The 15059-nt window shown below is 37.9% G+C and overlaps 1 protein-coding gene across 1 annotated transcript in view; it reads left to right on the top strand.

Moving 5' to 3' along the window:
* Positions 1 to 3294: 3294 nt before the first annotated feature.
* LOC129758056 (protein tweety-2) overlaps positions 3295 to 15059 on the top strand; it is a 216479-nt gene continuing 204714 nt past the window's right edge. The window contains 1 exon segment of the mRNA XM_055755485.1: positions 3295 to 5013. Coding sequence (XP_055611460.1) covers positions 4897 to 5013 — 117 coding nt within the window. The 5' untranslated portion in view covers positions 3295 to 4896.

Below are 15059 nucleotides of genomic sequence, written 5' to 3'. Positions count from 1 at the left end.
CGTTCGTCGCCACGCTCATTTTGATAGTTTTGCTAGCCGGGCCCAAAGAAATTTTCAGAGAGAGAAAGCAAAGAGGGAGAACTCCCATATTTGAAACGTGTGGCGAAGCTGAGCGGTAAACTCCAATAAGAGAGCGTCACCTGCTTTTTGATGTGACGGGGCCCCCCAGGAAATACACCCGTCTGCCAAATATGGGTGACGTAGCGACGAACGTGTTAATACATATATTGTAGTAAATTTGTCCTTTCTGAGATGAACAATAGTATATTTAAAATTTTAACAAAATAGGACGAGAGAATAGAAAAATGATCTTATTTTTATAATAAAATTGAAATAAAGAATTGATTTGAATTATGTCACGAAACAATTTTGTTTTTTAGATATACATATATCCCCATTAACGATTTTATGTCATTCGCGACTTCATACCAACGTTGCAGTTAGCGGAAAAAATTATCTTTCATATTCTCTACCATTCTAATCTTAATTTCATCGAATCGCCAACACAACCCTTCAAATGTCGTTTGGATTTTTTAGCCTCACACAGACCCTTCAAATCAACCAAAAATATTTTAGAAGAACTCGTTCAACTTTGAATGGATATTCAAAACCATCGAACATTTCTTCGATATCCATATTCTGTACCAATAAAGCGTAAATTTAACTGACAAAACTCCTCGAAAATTGTTTGGAATAATTTTATCATACACACATTTAAAAAAAAAATAATTTTTTTTTTATCAAAAACTCATTTTTACTGAATATGCTTTAAAAACGGAAATTCAACGTAACGCCATATTTTCTGCTTTTTAAGCCTCTATTTAATTCAGTCAGTCGACATATCCCTATAGAAACTTGATGGAAATTTTTATTTTGGACATTTCAAAACAACAAATTCCTTTATTTTATTTATTCAGTTTCTCATTCAACTTTCCATGAATAAACACAAAAATCGGAGACTCTATATAAAGTCATATTGTCTACTGTCTACAAATTGAGTCTTAATTTAGATAAATCGACCAACACATCTTTTCAAAAACTGAATGAAATTATTAGATCATACACAGACACAGACTCCCTAGAAAGTCAAATTCTCTGCCATTTGAGTCTGAATTTAGTTCAAACGCCCGACATAACTCTTCAAAAACTGAATAAAACTATTTGGTCATACACAGACTTTTCAAAACTTCCAATTTTTTTATTCAATGTTTCATTCAACTTGTGATGGTTATGCACAAAAATCGAAGACTTTCTGGAAAGTTAAATTCTCTAACATTTTAGTCTGAATTTAGTTCAATCGACCGATGAATCTCTTAAGAAACTGAATGAATATATTAGGTTTTACACAGACTTTTGAAAACATTCAATTTATTTTTTTTATTCAATAACTCATTCAACTTGTGATGAATATGCCCAAAAATCGGAGACTCTCTAGAAAGTCATATTTTATACCATTTGATTCTAAATTTAGTTCTTCCGGCCGACATATCTTTCCAAAAACACACACAAAAATTGGAGACTCCATACAAAGTCGTATTTTCTACCATTTAAGTCTAAATTTAGTTCAATCGGCCATCACATCTTTTTAAAAACTGAATGAAATTATTTGTTCGTACACACACTTTTCAAAACTACCCATTTTTTGTATATTCAATAACTCATTCAGCTTGTGATGGATTTGCACAAAATTTGGAGATTCCATACAAAGTCGTATTCTCTACCATTTGAGTCTAAATTTAGTTCAATCGGCCGACACATCTCTTCAAAAACTGAATGAAATTATTTGTTCATACACAGACTTTTCAATACTATTATTTTTTTGTTTATTTAATAACTCATTCAAATTGTGATGGATATGCACAAAAATCGGAGACTCCATACCAAGTCGTATTCTCTACCATTTGAGTCTAAGTTTAGTTCAATCGGCCGACACATCTTTTCAAAAACTGAATGAAATTATTAAATCATTCACAGACTTTTCAAGAACACCAAATATTTGATTATTCAATAATTCATTCAACTTGCGATGGTTATGCACAAAAATTGGAGACTCCATACAAAATCGCATTCTCTAGCATTTGAATCTAAATTTATTTCAATCGGACGACACATCGTTTTAAAAACTGAATGAAATTATTTGGTCACATACAGAATGTTTAAAACTACAAATTAAATTTTATTTAATAACTCCTTCAACTTATGATGGATTTGTACAAAAATGGGAGACTCCTTGGAACTTCATATTTTCTTCTATTTGAGTCTAAATTTAGATCAACTGACCGACACATCTCTTCAAAAACTGAACGAAATTATTTGTTCATACACTACACAACTACCAATTTTTTGTTTATTTAATAACTCATTCAACTTGTGATGGATATGCACAAAAATTGAAGAATCCATACCAAGTCGTATACTATACCATTTGAGTCTAAATTTAGTTCAACCGGCCGATACATCTTTTCAAAAACTGAATGAAATTATTAAATCATACACAGACTATTCAAAAATACCAAATATTTGATTATTCAATAATTCATTCAACTTGCGATGGATATGCACAAAAATTGGAGACTCCGCATTCTCTAGCATTTGAGTCTAAATTTATTTCAATCGGCCGACACATCTTTTCCAAAAATGAATGAAATTATTTGGTCACATACAGAATGTTTAAAACTTCAAATTAAATTTTATTTAATAACTCCTTCAACTTATGATGGATTTGTACAAAAATGGGAGACTCCTTGGAACGTCATATTTTCTTCTATTTGAGTCTAAATTTAGATCAACTGACCGAAACATCTCTTCAAAAACGGAACGAAATGATTTGTTTATACACTACACAACTTTTCAAAACTACCAAATTTTTGTTTATCTAATAACTCATTCAACTTGCAATGGATATGCACAAAAATTGGAGACTCCCTGCAAAGTCGTATTCTCTACCATTTGAGTCTAAATTTAGTTCAATCGGCCAATACATCTTTTCAAAAACTGAATGAAATTATAAAATCATACACAGACTATTCAAAAATACGAAACAAAAACAAAAATGTCTGAGGGAAAAACTGGCAGCCAACTTTGTTTACAGTTTCTCGACTTCAACGCACCACTACACTAAGACAAACGGGAGAGAGAAAAACCTAAGAAGAGAACGTACATTTTTCACTCTCTTCTCTAAGATCCTACGCAAGCCAGCCAGCACCAGTTCGCTCGCAACATAAAAATTATGAGCCGAAGCATAGCGCAATCTGAGCATTGCCTCGACCGTCCCGTCAGATTCCGAGTTGAACTCGTCGCGATCGAACGTGTGCACGGCCTTTCGGTACTGTCGTCGTTGGCGTGAAAACACAGAACAGAACCAACAACATAGTCTGTTGTTGAAGTGGAGCCTCTTTGTGTGTTAAAGTTTTATAAAAAGAGAATGAGCGTGAGTGAGAGCGAATGTTGAAGAAGAAGTACACTACAATGTGGGACGCTCGCGTCGTGTGACGTTTGGACGGACGGGTTGGCTGCTGGAGTCGGTGCCGGAGTTTTGTGTGTTTTGGAGCCTCTCTCTCCGTGTGGCGTATCGGGTCGGTGCTGATGCAGTGTGTGTCACATGCAAAACGTCGAAAGAATCTTCCACGGTGAGGAAGCAAAGAATACTACTGCTACGGCTGGCCTACCATCTTGAGGTATCGCTCGGTTTTTTTTTTCTTCTGCGCTGGGTGTTTGACTACTGGGATTGCATTTCGCGTGTGTGTTCCGAGGGCTAGGCGTGTTTTTTTCCGAGTGCATTCTGTTCCGCGGTTCGTCTCGGTTCGCGACATGATTTACTAGCAGCAGCACCAAGAGAATTCAATTACTGCTGCTGGGTCGGTGGCAGTTCAAGTGAAGTTCAAGTGTGCAATCCTTGATATTTTTGGGGGGTGGCTCTACTACTGTCAGTGAGGGAGTTGGCGTTGTGTAGTAAACCCGTCTCAGCAGAGTGCAGTGCTTCAGGAAAACATGGCTGTTTTGCGCGAGAAGTTGCGGAAGCAGTGCGGCTGATGAAAATTGGTGAATTGTGCGTATCGGCCGAGGCCTGCATAATAATAGCAAAGTGAAGTGAAGAGAAGTGGGTAGGCAGAGTTGAATCGCCTGGAAGCTGTGCTGCACAGTGACCAGCGCCTACTTGGGGAGTGTGTGCAATTTTTTTCCTCCTGCTTTTGCTTTTATCGAAGACGGCCGCGACAGATTGGCGTCAAAGCAATGGCCTGCTCTGGTTGAACCTACTCTGGTAAAGTGCAGTAAAATTCTGGCTGTTTCGCGATTGTACAAGTTCAAACCAATCCCCCCAGGCAATGTGCCGTGCGTCGTCCACGGGGTGTGTGTATTGATTAAAGTGCCGCTGATCCTGCTGCTGCTGGTGGCACGTACAGCACTCGTGCCAAAGTATTGTGTAAAATAAGGAGGGTGAAGCGAGCGCAAGAGCAAACAGGGAGCGCGCCCTGTTTGTTGGTTCTTAACCCCGTAAAAGCGGGTTTCATTCAAGGTGTTACAGGGAAAAACCGAAATCCTTCAATCCATCGGGGAAAAAGGGGTCGGGTCTCGTGCAAAGTGACTTCTGAAAAGTCTAGAGTGGTTGAAGTGCTACCCTTTTCGGAAGAATCTCAACAGGAGTAGTAGAAAAAAATCAATGCGGAAAATTGTATCTTGTCCGGTTGCTTCTGTGCGGTGAAGACATCCGGAAGGAAGAGCGTGTGTTCTACCTTCGTATGTGAAAATCCGTCCTTTGCCGAATGCTAAATTCATGCTTCTTTGATTGGCAGCAGCAGTCTGCCCGACCCTGACAGTGTGCGCGTGACGACCAAATCAAAGCTACACCGGAAGCGATTGCCAGCAGAAACAGGAAATTCCAGCTAATCGAGCATCATGGATCCGCCAGCGCCATCGTTCCTGGTCGAGCTCCTGCACTCGGTGCCGCATATCAACATCACCCTGCACCGGGTAAACGACACCTTCAACCCGAGCAGTCCCGTTTATGTCGAGGTGAGTGGTTCAACCCTTCTAAACCAAAGGCAAAAGGAAAAATTCATCCTGCCCACTCCCAGTCATTATTTATTGACGCAACCAAGTCCAGGCTTTTCACATTCCTCCGTTTCCGTTTTTAAGAATTCGCATAAAAATTACATAATTTTTTGCATGAATACCCGTATCCGTAGCAGCTCTGGGAAATCGTGACAAACGAGGACAGATGACCGGATGATCGTGTGTGGAGGAAACGGGCAATTCCAATAGGGCTGTGGATGCTTCCTAGTTAGTTTTCATCCCTGTACATCATCCTCTATACACACAGCCGCCGGAGTCAGAGTCGTGTGTCAAACGCCGACTCTTACCCGCTCTTCTAGGATTCTCTCATATCCGCTTCATCTCAACATAGATCCCAGCATCCCAATCGCACACCAACACACCGAAGTCCGGAACACGACAAGTCCTTTTGACAAGTCCTTCCAACACCCACACAAAACGAACAAATTCTCTCAGCTCTCAAATACATTGACAATTCTGGCAAAAAGGACACAATTCCTTCACTTCTCAATAAAGGAAAGATGGGTCGGTCAGAAGCGCCGGCACCACCAAAATCCTAAAACAGGACAGGATGATACATGCATGTTGCCATCGTCATTCATTCACTTGGACAGCGATGATATCATTCGCATTCGCAACATTGGGACTGCCTGGTATGGAACCGCAAACGACGACGTTTCGAGTGCGGTTCCCATAAATCTTGACCAAATCCGGAAAGGGCCGAAACGATAGGCGATGACTCAGGGGAACACCATCCCTAAGAGGAAGATGGTTTTCTTAAATTTTTCTTTAAAGCTTGTTCACTCAGATTTAGGAGCGCATTCTGGGTGCTGTTTTCACTTCGGGAATAATTACTTAACCTATACAAAATATATGTTATTATGTCATTCCTAAATAAACAAAATAATTAAAAAAAAAAAAATTGGGCAGAAAACACAATGAACGCGTTAACGACTTTTTATGATCCTTAACGAAGACTTCACACTCGGAGTTTTAATGTTAAAAACAACCTAGGAAATCATGAAATCTTTTTCAACACTTGCTCACATTGCAAAACATTTGTAAAACAAGGCAACAAGTGTGAAAAATATCTGTAATTTTCATTTAACCGACGGACTGACTCATTTTTTGAATTTTGATTGTCTCAGCATCTGAAGAAAAAAATACAAGATATCAATTTCAAACAGTAAATTTCCCAAGTAACAACTTTAGCTTTATTATGGTCAGCACAACTACGATAGGACTATAAGGACTGTATTCGAAAAAAATGTAACACTTTAATTTGAGAATAACTTTTGAACGGATGTATGAAAACTGATGAAATTTTTAGTGATACTACCTAGTAATGTAATGTTAACATGTGCAAAATTACGTAGTGATCTGTAAAGTGGTTTTTGAGATAGCACCTAATGAAAAAATTCATTGATCAAAATTTATGGGCAGGATCGTGAAAAATCTTGGAAAGTCCGGATGAGAGTCCCCAAAACTGCTGTAAATCAACTATGTAACCTTAATTCCTATAGTAAATCGTTCAAAAAATCCTTGAGGATCTTACGGTGATTTTTAATTTGAAAAAAAGTAATGATCTATTCCATGAAGGTATGGACTGTGAGGGGTTGAACAAAGCGCAATCCCAACCTTTCAATTGAAGAAGTGATAAAGCATCATTTTTTTTTGTCTGAATGGTCTGACAGACAAAAAAACAGACCAAACATCGTGTCTTAATGATCAAAAAGCTGTCCACCGATAAAATAATAAAAACTCGATGGGGAAATGATGCGCAAAATGATAGATCCGTTAGAGAGGTCAAATTTTGAAAAACATCATAAAGGAATTCGATACGAACTTTTTAAAAAGGTTTCGTTAACATGCTAAACTTGAATGTTCCGGAAAAGAACGAGAAGAAAAATTTAAAAAAAAGTATATCTAGTACTAAACTTTTCTGACGATCTGTGGAAGATGCAAATCGATAAGTGGTACATAACGATCGGCTCGAATATCGGTCAAATACGCGAAAAATGACTACAAAATCGACCATTTTCCTTCCATAGCACTTTTGAAGGTTTCTCAAATTTAAGTTATTTTAAAGGTCAAGCTCCAGGAAATGAATAACGTCAACAAAATTAGCTATGATTAAGAAAAAATACTAGTTCATAGTATGCAATATAGATGGCGCATATGTTGTCCAAACAATTTGGTCAATGAATTTTTTCATTAGACTCTATCTCATCCATCCATCCGTTCAAAGGATATTCACAAATGAAAGTGTTGCATTTTTATTTCGTATACAGTCCTTAGCAACCATCTTAATAAAAAGCTAAACCGTATCTATGCATCACCAGAACTCTAATGAAGTTAAAATCTGGCTGTTAGTCCCTTTACTAGAAACGTCATGATGACCAATTTTTTTTTAACTTCGATAAAATCATCATTAAATATTTTCAAATGCTTAACATTGTAAATCCATCAACATGGCGTCATTTTGTGCCCCTCGATTTTGCAACCAACATAGTGTTAGTCAATTCAATGCTTAAAAGCACTATTACTGTCTTTTAAATGACTTCAGAGGCGAATCTATCCAGCAAGCCTCTATAATAAAACAAACAAACAAACAACAAATGACTTATTAGTTTTATAGCAGTTTTTATGAGGGCCGTTAAAAAAGCTTATTTGACGTTTTTCTCGTAAGCCAACCAATCCAGACGCGTAAAATTAGTGAACCTGCATATAAGAGAAGCTACCTCTGATCCCTCTTAAAATATCCTCAGCACTGTTTTGTGGCTCAATGTTCCAGCTCTAAAGTGAACGCTTAGTAAATCCAACAAAACAATATTGCATTTGATGCCCAGTGGATCGCGATAAACCGTATGAATGACCTCAATTTCGTTAACAAACACATAGTTTTCCAACTACTAACACGAATCACCAGAGCAGTGAAACAAATTGCTCCTGATCATAAATTTAGAGGACGAGCTTTAAAATTATTTGCTTGAGCACCCCATATGTGTAGATGCGATTTTAACTTTGCTCTTCGATAATATTTTATAACAATTCTTATCTTATCTTCTTATCTTATTATCTTATGACACATGACTTTTTTGATTTTTTGTGACTTAAGATACAGTACTTTTACAAAAAATTTAATTTTTGGACTTCTTTCATCGCTACTGGAATATCACACATATTACTCAACTCAACTCAATGTTATGAAATGTTTTGTGAATATAAAAAAAAGCTTTGAATTGAAAGTTATGTCCCAGCAAACATGAAATAGTATCAGAAATGTCGTTCAATTCAGTTTAAGTCGTTTAAAATGGTGTTGCGAATCGCTTTTCCAACTGCATAGTGAAAAGATCGGATCAAATGTCGTCTGAAGTCAGTTTAAATCGGATATGATAGAAAATGCATCCGGCCTTAAAATCAGGTGGGAATTGAGTGATATTGACCACTGAGAGAACTGGAAAATATAATCGCAGGCAACGATTTGAAGGCTATGAGAGCAAAATCTTGCGCTCTCTTGCATTCTCCGATAGGTCGCTTTAGGCTGATGTCATGCTGAGGCGACAAGCATCGCTTTGCGTTCTACGTTCCAATAAGAAAGCAATGCAACGCATTGGTATGTCATGCTGGCGCGCCATGTCGCTTTGAAATTCACTACAAATCATCACTTCTCTACATCTGATAATGCTTGGAACCGTCTCCTTTCTTTCAGGAGCCATTAAAAACTCATCAGATCATGAACAGGATTTCAAGATTGCCGAAATTTGAACCGACAAAATTCTTTGTTTTTTGCCGGAACTAAGAATTCTTGAAAATTTTCTCGTCGATTCAGATATTATTTAGTTTATTATCACAAATTTGGACGGATCAACGAACTATTGTGGTTAAAACCCGAAATCACTGCTTTAAACCGAGAAAAAAATAACATTCCCATTGGATTTTCTTCTTGTTGCGCTTCAAAACACCCTGGCATCAGCTTTGTCGCGCTTTCCAATGCGCTCAGCATGACAGGTCTGCACTTTTTCCATGAAGATCAAATAAGAGCAGGTATTTTGTGTGAACGTGTTGCGCTGCTTGTCGCCTCAGCTTGACATCAGCCTTAGAAAGAATAGAAATTTATGTATGTATATTGAATCCACTTTGGTAGGTAAATGCTGTTTATAAAACTATCTACAGCCTTGCGTGAATGTGAAATTTCTCCCTTCGAAGTATTCCGTTTGCGTTTCCTTCATTGCCATCTTTCACTCGAAAAAGCTCTCTCTGACTGACTGCGTTTACAATCTTCTTTCGCTCATCTTCCCGTTCTATTTGACCAATGGTCACAGTCACAGCAAATGACTGTGAGCTTCGATGTGAACTCAGTCATTTTGATTTCAAATGAATGGAATCCGTTTGAGGAAAGTTGAAAGTGGTTCCCCGCGCAAAGCCATCAAACTAATAGCGGCTAAACAGGAAACGATAGACACTTGATGTCTTCGAGAGAATTTATTCACGTAAAAAGATCTTTCATGATCTTTTTAAAAATTAATTTACCTTAAAGGGAGATAAAAAAATATTTGAAAAAATACTTTGTGTAGACACCTGATTCATTTAACAAAGTTGTAGATTTCTAGAACCCAACTTATTTCGCTGAAAATTCACAGAAGCTAAGTTTTCTGATGGCAAACATCTTTTGCTCTACGAAAAACTTTTTAGATGAGAATTTTTTTTCCATAAATTGCATAACCACAGGGGCTAAAGAACTTCACTTGCAATACTTTTTCTCTTGACATTTTCTCACCAAACGTGAAATTTTCTGTTTCCATAAGACCCTCTTATGAAAAGTAACAACCTTCCATTGAAGCAGATGTTCATCTGAAGAGCTCATTCGCTTCATAAGAAAATCTTATGAATTTCATAGATTTTTCTTATGGCGCCACTCTATAAGAGAATCTTATGGTACAGTCCCCCCACAATCATGGGTCACACACAAATAATAGTCACCGGCCATTTGAACTGCTGATATCTACTGAACTAATTGAAATTTTTTTTTATAGTACTATTTTTAGTTTATCGATAATATCATAAAAATGCATTAAAAATATTATGTGTGCACTTGATACCAGTAAAATTGCTGTTAGAATAGTTTTTATCATACGTTAATATTATCTGTTGAACTATCGCAAAAATTTCCTATGTTATAAGGTTGACATCTTAAACCGTTAAGCTTCTTATGCGGGTATTTGAAGAATTCCAACAAAATAAAGAGGTCTCATATAATGAAAAAGGACGAGTTCACGTTTTCCAAATGAAACTGAGCGAAGCAAACGCGAAATTTTAAAATTATTTGCAAAATAAAATTGACCCATGATTGTTACAACATCTACCAAATTTCACACAATCATGGGTCACTTTTTTGTTAGCAAAGCAAAACATTTCTTGGTTGCTATAGCTCGACCCAAATGCCCCTTGAATTTATACTATCAAAGAATGCCCCTGAATGTTTGTCAGAAACGCGATGATTTCCATGTTGATCTTCGGGTGTTGCCATGGACTTATATGTGACTAATAATTGTGAGCAATTTGACTAATAATTGTAACGGGCTACAATTTTGACCAATAATTGTGGTTTTGAAAAACGCTGATTGTTTCGGTAAATACTGTTATTTTTTAACAAAACTGACAATAAAAGCTCATTTGAACTTAAAGAAGAAGCATTTAATGACTGAAATTCAAGTAAAGCTTGATATTTGGTCAACTAACACCCAAATAAACAATCATTTTGTGATCAATCGATACTTTAAGTGACTAATGATGGCGGGGGGACTGTATACAAAATAGTATTTTTCTGAGTGTAGAATTCATTCTTTTCCTTTTGATTACTTGGGTACCCTACATACCAATTTTTGTTTTGCTGTTCTTTTTCTTACTGAAAAACAATTTTTTTAATATAATTCTTCAATTTGCTTGCAGATTTCACTGGAAGTTACAATAATCTTATTTTGCCGCGATACACTCTGAGTTTTCTAAAGTTCCTTTTGGTTTAATGCTCAAACCAACGTTGTTCCAAGGATTGATGAAATCAAACAACTGAATATGAAGCATTCTATTTTGATAAGCTTAAAATATTGAGAATAATTTCTACCGAGAGATTTGGCATTTACTGGCATTTAATTTAACCTTAAGTCTGAGGTACACCCCTGTGGCACCTTGATATAAGTTGTCATTGCGGTCCCACCATACAGACAGTATATGAGAGCCAAACTCATCCAACGATGTTTAGCAATCGCTAGCACAACTGTCCTTTGCAGAATCTAGCCAGCAATCAATTCAGTTGTGTAGCAGTCTGGATTTGGACCTCAATAGGTTCTTGACCCGGGACTTCATATTGGAGATTCATTCCAGTGTAATTTTTGCATTCCTCCTTAGTTCGGAGGGAGGAATGGGGTCAGTGCTTGTGGGTAACCTAAAACCTGCTCATATGAAGCAGTAAAGGCAATCAGGGTTATCCGCCCATCCGGGCAATGCCTATTACGGCAAAGAGGGTTCAACTGCTCAATAAAACAATGCTTCGGGTTCGACCGCCCATTAGGGCCAAAAATAAATTTGCCGCCCAGTAGTGCAAAGAAGAATTAAGCCGCCCATTGATGCAGGGATTCGACCGCCCGGTAGGGCAAATGTATGTTATTAAATTTCGAGAACCAACAGCCATTAATTGGCAAGCCCTGAATTGGTTTCTAGTGAGTGTGAGATGAAAATTAAAATTAAATTCAAATAGTGAATCGATAGTGAGACGGGTAATATAATTAATGATAAAAACTAAGCAATTATTGAAAACGGGGAGAATGTGGTATCTTGATGTATGAAAGTTGTCTTTGCTCCCACCATACAGACAATATCTGAGAGCCAAACTCATACAACGATGTTGAGTAATCGCTAGCACAACTGACCTTTGCAGAATCTAGCCAGCAATCAAGTCAGTTGTGCGGCAGAGAGGGCATTCACACTTAGGCGGGAGGGAGGAATGGGCTCAGTGCTTGTGGGTAACCCAAACACTGATCTTATTAGAGGTTTTTGATCGCACATTCGGACAAAGAGGATTTAAAAAAAATGGCCGCCCATTGAGCCAAACTATACCAAAGATGTTTAGCAATCGCTAGCACAACTGACATTTGCAAAATCTAGCCAGCAATCAAGTTAGTTGTGCGGCAATCTAGATTTGGACCTCAAAAGGTTCTAGATTCGAGACTCCACAACCCCTTTGTGCTTTCAGTTGTTTAGAACAGACACTTTCTATTCAAGCGCATACCCTTCGGTTCAATGAACACTCCGACGTTGTTTACACGAATGTGGATCTCAATTAAAAAAAAAAACTCCATCAGTACCATTTATGTGGAAGTAGAATTATTTAGATCAGACAGTTTCCATGCTGTTATTCATAAGAAATCAATCGGTTTTTCATGTTCAATTTGTGGGCTTGTGATATAGCTCAGTTGGCAAGTCTGTTGTCTCCTGAGCCGATGTCCGTGAGTTAGAGCCCGAGAGCAAACATCGAACACAGTTGTACCGGATAAGTTTTTCAATAACGATCCGCCAACTGCACCGTTGATAAAGTCGCGAATGCCATGAAGATGGTAAAACGACTATAATCGAAACAAAAAAAAAATGTTCAATTTGCCTCGAGTTCTGAAAATTTAATCAATCAGGATCCAATAGGATCAGAGGGGTGCTAGTGCACATAATATAGATTGAAGAAGTTATTGAGTTATTGACAAAATAAGATTTTTTCCACGTTCATTTTCACGAGAAGTGTGAACCAAGCTGAAATTGGTTATTTGCAAAGAAATATCAGATTTATGATATTTTCATATGCTCTTATTTACCAAAATTATTAACTGGGACTGCAAATCTTTGTCAAGAAAACATTAAGTTCGAAAGTCATCCAATTGCTGTTGACAAAACTCTTCGTAGCACTTATCCTGTCTTCCCCGAAAAAAAATAATCACAAATCCTTTGCATAATCATGCAAATGCTAATGCAGCTGAAGGAATGAAAAACAAGGATTCTTCCGGATTGACGACGACGACGACGACGACGACGGTCCATCACAGGAAAACCCAAAGATTCAAAACGCCATAACGATGATGACCCCTTCTTTTGTCCTGGTAGTAGTAGTAGTAGTAGTAGTACAGCATCCGTTTTTCGTCCTTTCCAAGTTCGCATTCATTAGTATTGGTACATCTTCTGACGGGGTTCCTAAACATTGGTGTGTGAGTGCATTCGTAGGAGTAAATCGTAGGACGTTGCCACCACATACAGTTACACAATCAAAAGACCGGGGAGAGAGATTCCGCCAACCAAACACAAACAAACCGAATCAACCGATATGGGTTGTTGTTGGTGGCCATACACGGGAGATTTTCCTTCTACGGTATGCTTCGGCTAGGCAATTTTACAAAAATAGGAACATCCTCTTTATGTGTGTTAATAATAATGGTATGGTGGAGTTAAAAAACAACCCTTATCTATGAGCTGCGAGGGGGGATGGAAGCAAGGAAGTGTCTATGTGGATAACTGGAAGGGATTCCCGTGTCTAATTATTTCTGGCCTGTCGTATTTTTCCTTTTTTTATTCGGATGGTTGAACTGGTTGACTGGTTGAGTAGACTCTCCACCAAACAGAAGTTACTTTTGCTAAAGGTTCAGGAGAGGATGAAGTGTAGGGAACTGGAGGAGGAAAAGGGAAGCCAGTGGCAATAAAATGCCGATGCTTAGTTTTCCGGGAAAGCGGGAATCCCTCGAATGGAGGAGCCTCGAGGCTTGGAATAGGACCTGTGTCGTTATTGCTGGAAATCCTCACTGCTTTGGCTAAGGGGTGTCTCGTTATAACGGTTTCTGTTGGTTCTTTTGGATTATTCGCCCTGAACCTATTCCGTTTCGATGTAGCAGCAGTAACCGGAAGTTGCTCCACACTGAACTGAAAGAGGTTTCTGAAAAGTTTCTTCATTGGCTGGTGGCACTGACTGGTAGATTCCCATGGAGACTGGGTAATCCTATTAACAGATGAATTTACTGCTCCAACAGATCGATCCAATAATCATCCCTATTAAGATCTTCGGCAGAACGATGTTAAGAATGTGATAAACTTGATAATTAAACGTTAATGATTTCGCTCAACTGTTTATTTTCTGAGCCACCACAAAAAAAAACGAAAAACTACTAAAAAGAAGCAGCATCATTCAGCTACTGCAGTTTTTTTTTCGTACGGCATACATGAAAATAACAAACAAACAACTCAACTTTATCGGAGAGCAGAGACGACGGGTGACAATGAGTCAAAATGTGAATGGCAAATATTGTGACATTCTGGTGTCATAAAAGAAGTGGCAGTCGGGTGAATTCCTATCGTCATTATCACCAACCCAGCGAAATTATTTGCAACTGAAACCTTCTCCTTCTCTTCTTCGAAAAGAAGGTTCCCTCCTGACAATCAGTCGTCTGTTTTTCGTTCTTTCCCTTATATCTGAAAATGGGGGAGGAGGGGGTAGCCCTTCTTTCGCTCCTACTTATTTGCGATAAAAAGCATCATACTTCGTTGAAGTTATCGGAAACTTTTGCATCCAGAATGCAGTTTTACATTTTCTTCTCTAGGGAACCTTCCTGTTTTTTTTTTTTTTTTTGATAATGCATTTCTAGGAAGGGTTTGTGTACTCGTAACAACGAATTCTTTTCCGGGTCAAAATTTTATGCTACGGTTCGTTTTTTTAAATGAGACTTTTATATTTCCTGAATGTTAGTTCTGATTATTTCTCAAATCAACTTAACAACTCAAACCCAGGGGCCTAAACAGCTTTGTTTTGGATCAATACTCATTAGAGTGCCCCAAATGACCCGACTTTTGAGAAAGTTATACGCTGCAGGCTGAAATTGATCATTGGTCTAGTACAAGATCTTATGCCAAATTTGGGCCAGATCGGATCACGTTTAGGGGTCGCTCAACGAACCTGAAGTTTGTATGGGATTTTGAGA

Source organism: Uranotaenia lowii, chromosome 3, assembly GCF_029784155.1.
Source record: "Uranotaenia lowii strain MFRU-FL chromosome 3, ASM2978415v1, whole genome shotgun sequence".
NCBI classification, from domain to species: Eukaryota; Metazoa; Arthropoda; class Insecta; order Diptera; family Culicidae; genus Uranotaenia; species Uranotaenia lowii.
Note: the sequence above shows the minus strand (reverse complement) of the source record. Positions and strands in the feature narration are given on the sequence as shown.